Source organism: Mauremys reevesii, linkage group 22 (genome assembly GCF_016161935.1).
Source record: "Mauremys reevesii isolate NIE-2019 linkage group 22, ASM1616193v1, whole genome shotgun sequence".
Classification (NCBI taxonomy): Eukaryota; Metazoa; Chordata; order Testudines; family Geoemydidae; genus Mauremys; species Mauremys reevesii.
The window spans coordinates 1,865,292-1,876,995 of NC_052644.1; the positions used below are offsets into that span (position 1 = coordinate 1,865,292).

An 11,704-nucleotide genomic window follows, 5' to 3' on the forward strand; every position below is an offset into this window, starting at 1 on the left:
AGTCAGCCTAGGGCCGGCCCCCGGCCAGGCAGGTCCCGGCTGCCCCATTGTACTCCAGGCATCTCCGGAGAGAGCATGGCCCAGAGACTCGGGCGCCACGCGGCTCCAGGCACCTGGGTTCCCATCCTGGTTTTACTGCTGGCTGGCAGGCTGCCCTCTCCGGGCCTCGTTCCCTCCACCCCTGGTTCAGACGGAGGGCCCCAATCTCAGGCAGGGTCTGGGCGGCGCCCGGCGCGACGGGGCCCTGATCTCGGCTGGGCTCTGGGCGGCGCCCGGCGCGACGGGGCCCTGATCTCGGCCAGGATCTGGGCAGCGCCCGGCACAACGGGGCCCTGATCTCGGCTGGGGTCTGGGCGGCGCCCGGCGTGACGGGGACACAATCTCGGCCGGGGTCTGGGCAGCGCCCGGCGTGACGGGGCCCTGATCTCAGCTGGGGTCTGGGCAGCGCCCGGCGTGACGGGGCCCCAATCTCGGCCGGGGTCTGGGTGGCGCCCGGCACGACGGGGCCCTGATCTCGGCTGGGGTCTGGGCCCCGTCCTTACCGCGCTGGAGCCTGACCCCTTGTCCCCATCTTTGCGCCGCAGTGAACAGCCTGGGCATCAGTGAGGACCTGAAGGAGAAGCTGCGGGACGTGATGGTGGATCGGCACAAGGTGGCCCTGGGGAAGACCCTTGGTGAAGGTAGGGGGCTTGCACCCCATGCTGGAGGGCAGCAATGCATTGTGGGATCTGCTACCCCCCGATGGATCTATTGGGGTTGGCGGGTTCCCCCCATGTGGCCCAGGGAGCCAGGCAGGCCGGGTGCTGGGGGCTGCAGGCCAGGTTCCCCACGCTCCACTGACGTGGCCAGGGAGCTCCGGCTTTGGAAAGTTGCGAGCCCGGCTGGAAAAGCCCCTGGCTCGCGGCTCCAGCGCTCCCAGTGTTTCCGGTCCCCACCCTGGCCCGATTCCACAGCCCCATCCAGCTTCCGGCTTGGCAGCGAGATTTTCCCCAAGCTGCTCCCTCGCCATGGAGCGGATGTAACCCGTTCCGAGCACATTACCCCCTGCTGTCGGCACAGAGATCCGGGGTGGGGGGTGCCCCCTGCTGTCGGCACAGAGATCTGGGGTGGGGGGTGCCCCCTGCTGCCAGGACAGAGATCTGTGGGGCCCCCCTGCTGTCGGCACAGAGATCCGGGGTGGGGGGTGCCCCCTGCTGTCGGCACAGAGATCCGGGGTGGGGGGTGCCCCCTGCTGGCAGGACTGTGCACTGCCGGGTGTGTGCTCTGCTGGGAGTGTGTGTGTGTGTGTGTGCATGTGCACTGCTCTGTGTGTGTGTGTGCGCACACGCACAAGCTGCTGCCCCCTGCTGGCTGCCCAAGGAATGGCCGGGCTGTGTGTCCCAGCCCCCGCACTGCCGGGGATCTCACAGCCCCTCTGCCTCCGGCTTCCCCAGGCGAGTTCGGCTCCGTCATGGAAGGGCAGCTCAACCAGGACGACAGCGTCCTCAAGGTGGCCGTCAAGACCATGAAGAGTAAGTATGTGGCAGGCGCCTGGGGGGCTGGCGAGACCCTGGGACCCTCCCTCCCCCCAGAACCCCCTCTCCTCTTGCACCCCTAATGGGCCCCCTCCTCCCCAGGGTCCCCTCCTCTGCTCCCTCCCCTCCCCTGCGGCTCTGCCCTAGTGCCCGTGGCTCTGGCATCACCCCCCCCCGTGTCCCCCGCAGTTGCCATCTGCACCCGCAGCGAGATGGAGGATTTCCTGAGCGAGGCCGTCTGCATGAAGGAGTTCGACCACCCCAACGTCATGAAGCTCCTGGGTGAGAGCCGCTCGCCTGGGCACAGCACCCACAGGGTTAACGGGGGGGAGGAGCAGGGTGCCCCGTACGCCGGGCCGGGGGGTCGAGCGGCTGCAGCCTGGCCCTGGCGGGACGATGGCCTGGGAAAGCGGAGAGGAAGTCGGGGGGCTGGGGCCCCAGGGGGCGGGAGGTTTCCCTGGGAAAGCAGATGTGGGAGGGACGGAGAGACGGGAACTCGGGACAGCCGCCAGGGGAACTGGCACAGGCTGTGCCGGGCCAGCGCCCTGCGCCAGGCTGGATTCCCTCCCTCGCCGCATCACGCCTCAGCTGCACAGGGCCTGGGGTTCACGTCCAGCCTCCAGCAGTGCCCCCGGGCAACCCAGGCCGCGGTGCCCGGCCACAGAGCGGAGCCTGCGCTCCTGGCCAGGCCGGGAGCTCGGCCGCGGGGCCCCCGGTGCTACCCAAATGCCCCTAGTGACCCCGAGGGAGGTCACTGGACCCCCCTGGCCACATGGAGCAACTGACCACCGATCCGGGGGAGGGACTCACCCACCACCTGGAACCCAGGAGTCCTGGCTCCCAGCCCCCTCCCCACTCCTTCATTTTGGATTGGTATCTAACCCTGTCTTGGTGGCCCTGTTCCATCTGGGGGGCTGAGATCCAGGGGGAGTCTCGGGGTGGGTATCCAGGGGGTTTGAGCTCCCTGGGAGGCTGGGATCTGGGGGGCTGGGATCGGGGGGGGCTGGGACCCCGGGGCAGGTCTCACGGCCGCTCTGCTCCCTCTCGGCAGGGGTGTGTCTGCAGAGCACGGAGAGCGAGGGCTTCCCCTCGCCTGTCGTCATCCTGCCCTTCATGAAACACGGCGACCTGCACAGCTTCCTGCTCTACTCCCGGCTCGGCGACAGCCCCCTGAGTGTGCGCCCCGGCCCCGGCCCCGGCCACAGCCACCGCTGCCCCCCGGACCCAGCCCCGCCACAGCCCCGCCACCGCTGCCCCGGCCCCGGCCACAGCCACCGCCGCCCCCCGGCCACAGCCCCGGCCCCACCACCGCCGCCCGGCCACCGCCGCCCGGCCCTGGCCACAGCCACCGCCACCCCGGCCACCACCACCGCCCGGCCACCACCGCCGCCCGGCCCCGGCCACAGCCCCGGCCCCGGCCACAGCCACCGCCGCCCGGACCCGCCACAGCCCCGTCACCGCTGCCCCGGCCACAGCCCCGGTCCCACCACCGCCGCCCCGGCCCCGGCCACAGCCACTGCCGCCCAGCCACCGCCGCCGCCGCCCCGGCCACAGCCACCGCCGCCACCGCGCCGCCGCCCCGGCCACAGCCACCACCGCCTGCCACCACCGCCGCCCGGCCCCGGCCCGGCCACAGCCCCGCCACCGCCACCCCGGCCCTGCCGCCTCCGCCCCTGCCCCAGCCACAGCCCCGGCCCCACCACCGCCGCCGCCCGGCCCCGGCCACAGCCCCGGCCCCACCACCGCCGCCGCCCGGCCCCGGCCACAGCCACCGCCGCCCCAGCCACAGCCACCTCCCTAGCCCCAGTGCCTCCCCAGCCCCAGCCGCTGCCCTGGCCCCGGCGCCTCCCCAGCCCCAGCCCCCGCCCCGCGCCTCCACAGCCCCTCCCCAGCCCTGCCACCGCCTGGGCCCAGCACTGCCCCAGCCCCAGCGCCTCCCTAGCCCTGCCGCCACCCCAGCCCCGCCCTGGCCCTAGCCGCTGCCCCCTGGCCCCAGGGCCTCCCAAGCCCTGGTGCGCCCCAGCTCCAGCTGCCGCCCGGGCCCAGCACCGCCCCAGCCCCAGCCGCCACCCAGCCCTGGTGCCATCCTGGCCCCAGGCGCCGCGGGCCGTGTGGGGGGATGCGGCGGGGGCCCCGCTCGGGGAGAGCCCCCGGCCCGGGCACTGACCAGCTGTTCTCCCCCAGTACCTGCCCACGCAGATGCTGGTGCGGTTCATGGCCGACATCGCCAGCGGGATGGACTATCTCAGCAGCCGGAACTTCATCCACCGGGACCTGGCCGCCCGCAACTGCATGTGAGAGACGTGCCCCCCCAGCCGGTGCCCCCCCGCTCAATGCTGCTGGCTCCTCCTCCCCCTGCCCCCCAGGGTCCCTGCCCCCGCCTCCCTGGCCCCCAGGGTCCTATTCCCCTCCTGCCCCCACCTGCCTGCCCTCCTCCCCCGACCCCTGGCCTGTCCCTCCTCCCTCAGCCCCCCAGGACCCCCCCTCACCGGGCCCTGTGCTGCCGCAGGCTGAACGAGAACATGAACGTCTGCGTGGCCGACTTCGGCCTCTCCAAGAAGATCTACAACGGCGACTATTACCGCCAGGGCCGCATCGCCAAGATGCCCGTCAAGTGGATCGCCATCGAGAGCCTGGCCGACCGCGTCTACACCACCAAGAGCGACGTGGTGAGCCCGGCGGGCGGGCGGGCGCGGCTACGACCCCTCCTGCCGCCTACGGGCCCCTCCTGCGCGGCTACGGGCCCCTCCTGCCGGCTACGGGCTCCTCCTGCCGGCTACGGGCCCCTCCTGCGCGGCTACCAACCCCTCCTGCGCGGCTACTGATCCCTCCTGCCGGCTACGGGTCCCTCCTGCGCGGCTACCGACCCCTCCTGCGCGGCTACGACCCCTCCTGCCGGCTACGGGCCCCTCCTGCCGGCTACTGATCCCTCCTGCCGGCTACGGGCCCCTCCTGCGCGGCTACCGACCCCTCCTGCGCGGCTACTGATCCCTCCTGCCGGCTACCGATCCCTCCTGCGCGGCTACCGACCCCTCCTGCGTGGCTACCGACCCCTCCTGCGCGGCTATGACCCCTCCTGGCGGCTACGGGCCCCTCCTGCGCGGCTACTAACCCCTCCTGCACGGCTACTAACCCCTCCTGCCGGCTACGGGCCCCTCCTGCGTGGCTACTAACCCCTCCTGCCGGCTACTGATCCCTCCTGGCGGCTACGGGCCCCTCCTGCGCGGCTACCAACCCCTCCTGCGTGGCTACCAACCCCTCCTGCGCGGCTACCGACCCCTCCTGCCGGCTACGGGCCCCTCCTGCGCAGCTACCAACCCCTCCTGCGCGGCTACTGATCCCTCCTGCATGGCTACCGACCCCTCCTGCCGGCTACGGGCCCCTCCTGCACGGCTACCGACCCCTCCTGCCGGCTACGGGCCCCTCCTGCGCGGCTACCGACCCCTCCTGCGTGGCTACCGACCCCTCCTGCCGGCTACGGGCCCCTCCTGCATGGCTACCGACCCCTCCTGCCGGCTACGGGCCCCTCCTGCGCGGCTACGACCCCTCCTGCCGGCTACGGGCCCCTCCTGCGCAGCTACCAACCCCTCCTGCGCGGCTACTAACACCTCCTGCTGGCTACGGGCCCCTCCTGGCAGCTACGGGCCCCTTCTGCGTGGCTACCAACCCCTCCTGTGTGGCTACCAACCCCTCCTGCCGGCTACTGATCCCTCCTGCGCGGCTACCAACCCCTCCTGCGCGGCTACCGACCCCTCCTGGCGGCTATGGGCCCCTCCTGGTGGCTACGGGCCCCTCCTGGTGGCTACGGGCCCCTCCTGCGCGGCTACCAACCCCTCCTTGCGGCTACGGGCCCCTCCTGCGCAGCTACTAACCCCTCCTGCGTGGCTACTGATCCCTCCTGGTGGCTACGGGCCCCTCCTGTGCGGCTACGGGCCCCTCCTGCGCAGCTACTAACCCCTCCTGCCGGCTACTGATCCCTCCTGGCGGCTACGGGCCCCTCCTGCACGGCTACTAACCCCTCCTGGTGGCTACGGGCCCCTCCTGCCGGCTACTGATCCCTCCTGCCGGCTACTGATCCCTCCTGCCGGCTACCGACCCCTCCTGCGCGGCTATGACCCCTCCTGGCGGCTACGGGCCCCTCCTGCGCGGCTACTAACCCCTCCTGCCGGCTACGGGCCCCTCCTGCGCGGCTACTAACCCCTCCTGCCGGCTACTGATCCCTCCTGGCGGCTACGGGCCCCTCCTGCGCGGCTACCAACCCCTCCTGCGCGGCTACCGATCCCTCCTGCACGGCTACCGACCCCTCCTGCCGGCTACGGGCCCCTCCTGCGCGGCTACTAACCCCTCCTGCCGGCTACTGATCCCTCCTGCATGGCTACCGATCCCTCCTGCCGGCTACGGGCCCCTCCTGCGCGGCTACGACCCCTCCTGCCGGCTACGGGCCCCTCCTGCGCAGCTACCAACCCCTCCTGCACGGCTACTAACCCCTCCTGCTGGCTACGGGCCCCTCCTGGCGGCTACGGGCCCCTTCTGCGTGGCTACCAACCCCTCCTGCGTGGCTACCAACCCCTCCTGCCGGCTACTGATCCCTCCTGCGCGGCTACCAACCCCTCCTGCGCGGCTACGGGCCCCTCCTGTGCGGCTACGGGCCCCTCCTGTGCGGCTACTGACCCCGCCTGGTGGCTACGGGCCCCTCCTGCCGGCTACGGGCCCCTCCTGCGCGGCTACCAACCCCTCCTGCGCGGCTACTGACCCCTCCTGCCGGCTACGGGCCCCTCCTGTGCGGCTACCAACCCCTCCTGCGCGGCTACTAACCCCTCCTGCCGGCTACGGGCCCCTCCTGCGCGGCTACCAACCCCTCCTGCCGGCTACGGGCCCCTCCTGCGCGGCTACTAACCCCTCCTGCCGGCTACTGATCTCTCCTGGTGGCTACGGGCCCCTCCTGTGCGGCTACGGGCCCCTCCTGCGCAGCTAATAACCCCTCCTGCGCGGCTACTAATCCCTCCTGCTGGCTACGGGCCCCTCCTGGCGGCTACGGGCCCCTTCTGCGTGGCTACCAACCCCTCCTGCGTGGCTACCAACCCCTCCTGCCGGCTACTGATCCCTCCTGCGCGGCTACCAACCCCTCCTGCGCGGCTACGGGCCCCTCCTGGCGGCTACGGGCCCCTCCTGTGCGGCTACCGACCCCTCCTGCGCGGCTACTGACCCCTCCTGGTGGCTACGGGCCCCTCCTGGTGTCTACGGGCCCCTCCTGCGCGGCTACCAACCCCTCCTGCGCGGCTACTAACCCCTCCTGCCGGCTACGGGCCCCTCCTGCGTGGCTACCAACTCCTCCTGCCGGCTACTGATCCCTCCTGGCGGCTACGGGCCCCTCCTGCGCAGCTACCAACCCCTCCTGCGTGGCTACCAACCCCTCCTGCGCGGCTACCGACCCCTCCTGCCGGCTACGGGCCCCTCCTGCGCGGCTACTAACCCCTCCTGCGCGGCTACTGATCCCTCCTGGTGGCTACGGACCCCTCCTGCGCGGCTACTAACCCCTCCTGCGCGGCTACTGATCCCTCCTGGTGGCTACGGGCCCCTCCTGTGCGGCTACGGGCCCCTCCTGCGCAGCTACTAACCCCTCCTGCCGGCTACTGATCCCTCCTGGCGGCTACGGGCCCCTCCTGCACGGCTACTAACCCCTCCTGGTGGCTACGGGCCCCTCCTGCCGGCTACTGATCCCTCCTGGTGGCTACGGGCCCCTCCTGCGCGGCTACCAACCCCTCCTGCTGGCTACTGACCCCTCCTGGCGGCTACGGGCCCCTCCGCGCAGCCACAACCTCTCCTGCCTGGCGCAGCCACGACCCCTCCTGCGTGGCTACTGACCCCTCCTGTGTGGCTACAACCCCTCCTGCCCAGCCACGACCCCTCTTGGCGCAGCCACAAGTCCTCCTGCCTGGCGTGGCCACGACCCCTCCGGTGCAGCTACCGACCCCTCCCAGCCCAGCTACTAGCCCCTCCTGGCGCGGCCACGACCCCTCCCAGCATGGCTACGGACCCCTCCTGCCTCACTACCAGCCCCTCCTGGCACAGCCACAACCCCTCCTACGCGGCTACCAACCCCGCCCAACGCGGCCACTGCCCCCTCCTGCCCCCAGACCCCTCGTGGCCCGGACCACGCGGCGCTGACGCTCTCCTCCCGCAGTGGTCGTTCGGCGTCACCATGTGGGAGATCGCCACGCGGGGGCAGACGCCGTACCCGGGCGTGGAGAACAGCGAGATCTACGACTACCTGCGCCAGGGCCATCGCCTCAAGCAGCCGCTCGACTGCCTGGACGGGCTGTAAGAGCACTCGCCCCCGGGACCCCCGGCCTCCCCCGGGACCCGCCGGCACGCCGCGGGGACCCCCCGGCCTCCCCCGGGACCCGCCAGCATTCCGCGGGGCCCCCCCTGCAGACCCCCGGCCTCCCCCGGGACCCGCCAGCACGCCGCGGGGACCCCCCTGCAGACCCCCGGGACCTGCCGGCACGCCGCGGGGACCCCCCCATACCCCCGGGACCCACCAGCACGCCACGGGGACCCCCCTGCAGACCCCCAGGCCCTGCCAGTACGCCGCGGGGACCCTCCCAGACCCCCGGGCCCGGCCAGTACGCCGCGGGGACCCTCCCAGACCCCCGGGCCCGGCCGGCACGCCGCAGGGACCCCCCTGCAGCCCCCCAGACCCCTGGGACCTGCGGGGACCCCCCCATACCCCCGGGACCTGCCGGAATTCCGCAGGGACCCCCCAGACCCTCGGGACGTGCTGGCACGCTGCGAGAACAACCTCAGACCCCCGGGACCTGCCAGCATGCTGCAGGGACCCCCCAGAGCCCCGGGACCTGCCGGCATGCCGCGGGGACCCCCCAGAATCCCCCAGGACCTGCCGGCACACCGCAGGGATCCCCCTAGACTCCCAGGACCTGCCGGCATGCCATGGGGACCCCCCGCCCAGGGTCCTGCCTCCAGCATGCCATGCCCACCCTCGGGCATTCCCAGTATGCTGCATTTCAGCCCCGGCCGGGGGATCGCCGTATGGCCCACCCCGTCCCCCACCCCAGAGGTGTCTGCGGCTCTGCGCCGGGCGAGGGGACCCCGTATAACCAGCCCCCCGTGCCCCGCGACTGCGGCTCTGCGCCGGGCGAGGGGACCCCGTATAACCAGCCCCCCGTGCCCCCGACTGCGGCTCTGCGCCGGGCGAGGGGACCCCGTATAACCAGCCCCCCGTGCCCCCGACTGCGGCTCTGCGCCGGGCGAGGGGACCCCGTATAACCAGCCCCCCATGCCCCCGACTGCGGCTCTGCGCTGGGCGAGGGGACCCCATAGATCCAGCCCCCCATTCCCCCGACTGCGGCTCTGCGCCGGGCGAGGGGACCCCGTATATCCAGCCCCCCGTGCCCCCGACTGCGGCTCTGCGCCGGGTGAGGGGACCCCATAGATCCAGCCCCCCGTGCCCCCGACTGCGGCTCTGCGCCGGGCGCGGGAACCCCATAGATCCAGCCCCCCGTGCCCCCGACTGCGGCTCTGCGCCGGGCGAGGGGACCCCGTATATCCAGCCCCCCATGCCCCCGACTGCGGCTCTGCGCCGGGCGAGGGAACCCCATAGATCCAGCCCCCCATGCTCCGCGACTGCGGCTCTGCGCCGGGCAAGGGAACCCCATAGATCCAGCCCCCCGTGCCCCCCGACTGCGGCTCTGCGCCGGGCGAGGGGACCCCGTATAACCAGCCCCCCGTGCCCCCGACTGCGGCTCTGCGCCGGGCGAGGGAACCCCATAGATCCAGCCCCCCGTGCCCCCGACTGCGGCTCTGCGCCGGGCGAGGGAACCCCATAGATCCAGCCCCCCGTGCCCCCGACTGCGACTCTGCGCCGGGCGAGGGAACCCCGTATATCCAGCCCTGCCCCAGAGGGGCCCCATCCCTGTAGGCTGTGGGGCAGAGGTGGCCCCCCCCGTTGATCGCTGCCCCTCTCCCCAGGTACCAGCTGATGAGCAGCTGCTGGGCCCTGCACCCCAAGGAGCGCCCCAGCTTCCAGGAGCTGCACGGGGCGCTGGACAAGACGCTGCGGAGCCTCCCGGCCGCCCAGGGCCCCGACGAGATCCTCTACGTCAACATGGAGGACGGGGGGGCGGAGCAGGGCGCCGTGGGGGGGCCGGGCCCCGAGCCGCCGGCCAAGGAGCAGCTGCTGCCAAAGGGGGCCGTGGCGGCCCAGGTGCACCGGGCCGAGGGGGCGGGACGCTACGTCCTGTGCCCCGCCCCCCCCGAGAGCGGCCGGCGGCCGGGTGGCCCCCCCGCCGCCCCTGCGCCCTGCGCCGCCTCCGAGGAGGGGGCCTGGGGGGGGGCTGATCCCAGGGGCCCCGATCCCCGTCTCACTGGCAGGGCTAGGCAGCCTGCTGGGGTGGCCCCACCCCCCATCTCCTGTCTGACCCCCCCGATCCTGGGCCCCTGCCCCCCATCTCCTGTCTGACCCCCCCGATCCTGGGCCTCTGCCCCCCATCTCCTGTCTGACCCCCCCGATCCTGGGCCCCACCCCCCATTTCCTGTCTGGCCCCCCCACTGACCCTGGGCCCCTGCCCCATCTCCTGTCTGACCCCCCCGATCCGGGGCCCCCCCCCCCAGTTCCTGTCTGGCCCCCCCCCTGCCCCTGGGCCCCTGCCCCATCTCCTCTCGGATCCCCCCAATTCTGGGCCCCACCCCCCATCTCCTGTCTGACCCCAATCCTGGGCCCCACCCACCATTTCCTGTCTGACCCCCACCCAACTCCAATCCCCCACAACTCCTCCCCACATTGCCTGTCCCCACCACCCCTTCCACCCCCAACAGGGGAACCTGGCCCCCCAAACCATCCTTCCCGAATCCTCCCACCCGTCCCCACCTGCAGCCAGGCCCCCAGCGAGACCTTCCCTCCCAGCCCCCTCTGCCACGTGGCCGGTCTCCCTGCTGAGCCCCGGCCTGCTGCCGCCCGTGGCAGTACGGGGTGAGCAGGGGGGCGGCCAGGCCGGGGCGGGGCTGCTGCCCCCCACCCCTGGCCCAGCCCCGCCATTTCCCCTCCAGCTGTTTCACTGCCATAGGGCAGGGCAGGGCCCCTGCCCCTCGCTGGGACGGGACCAGGCCCTCGGGGCCACATCGAGGTCGCCCCACGGCGCCGGCCACCCCAGCGGGAGCTCGCAGGATCCACCAGGGACCTGGCCACCGACTCCCGCCGGGCTGGTACCACGGGGCCGGCGGAGCGTTACGGGACGAGAGTCACGGGGCGGGGCCGGCTCCCAACGCCCCAGGGCCCGGAGCCGCTGCGTGTGGGGGATTCCTGGGACCGAGCCGCCCCCTGGATGCCGCCAGCGTCCGGTGCCCGGCTCCCCTCTGTTCTGCCGGGCAGGGCCTCGCATCGGGTCCTGTGCCGCTCCGGAGGTTCGAACCCAGCCGGCGGCTCTTCAGACGCGGCCCCACCAGGAGCACAAGAATACCGACCGGGGAACTCAGACAAAGGGCCGCCGGGCCGGGGCTGCGCTTTGCCGTGGCCAAAGCCCTGGGCGAGGCCAGCGCGGGCCCAGGGACACGGGGCTGAGTCAGGAGCCCGGGTTAGAGACGAAGCCACTTTTGCACTATTGTCCGTGTCGGGCCGGGCGCACGGCAGTCTGAGCCGCTGCCGACCGGCTCCAGGTTCGAATCCCTCCGGCCATGGAGCAGCCCGAGAGCGGCCAGACTGGATGCAGCCGGCACAGGGCGGCCTGTGAGCTCCATCCGGCTGGGGGGACGTCTGTGCTGCTGCGGGTCTGCGTGTGCCGTGGGGCTCCCCACAGAAAGGGGGCATGGCTCGGACGTGGCAGGTACCGGGCCCCAGCCTGCTCCCAAACCCACCGAGGCCAAGAGCTTCCCGGGGCCGCGCCCACCATCAGCTCCCACAGGGCGCCCGGCTCCGGGGAGAAAGACGAGGGGCCCCCAGCTTGGGGGCTGCAGGGAATTCAGCCTTCGTTAGCCCCCCCGGATGCAAATGCCACGTGTGCCGGCCTGCGCACCCGGCCGTTACGATGCCCACGCTGCACCGCCAGCCCCAGCGCTGCCCTGATCCGAACACCCGGCAGCAAACCAGGCCCGGGCGAGGGACGCGGCACGTCTGCCGAGCGGAGCCGGTTCCTGGCGACGCACCGACGGGACGGGCACAGAACTGTACATAGGTT

At 72.9% G+C, this 11,704-nt stretch overlaps 1 protein-coding gene across 4 annotated transcripts in view; it reads left to right on the plus strand.

Annotated features, from left to right (window-relative positions):
• Positions 1–10,035, plus strand: part of AXL (AXL receptor tyrosine kinase) — a 54,421-nt gene extending 44,386 nt beyond the window's left edge. For all 4 annotated transcript variants that reach the window (XM_039510219.1, XM_039510217.1, XM_039510218.1 and 1 more), the window contains 8 exons: positions 585–680; positions 1,434–1,511; positions 1,704–1,796; positions 2,566–2,686; positions 3,698–3,808; positions 4,024–4,183; positions 7,699–7,835; positions 9,504–10,035. In XM_039510219.1, coding sequence (XP_039366153.1) covers positions 585–680; positions 1,434–1,511; positions 1,704–1,796; positions 2,566–2,686; positions 3,698–3,808; positions 4,024–4,183; positions 7,699–7,835; positions 9,504–9,993 — 1,286 coding nt within the window. In that variant the 3' untranslated portion in view covers positions 9,994–10,035. The remainder of the gene's footprint in view (positions 1–584; positions 681–1,433; positions 1,512–1,703; positions 1,797–2,565; positions 2,687–3,697; positions 3,809–4,023; positions 4,184–7,698; positions 7,836–9,503) is intronic.
• Positions 10,036–11,704: the final 1,669 nt, after the last annotated feature.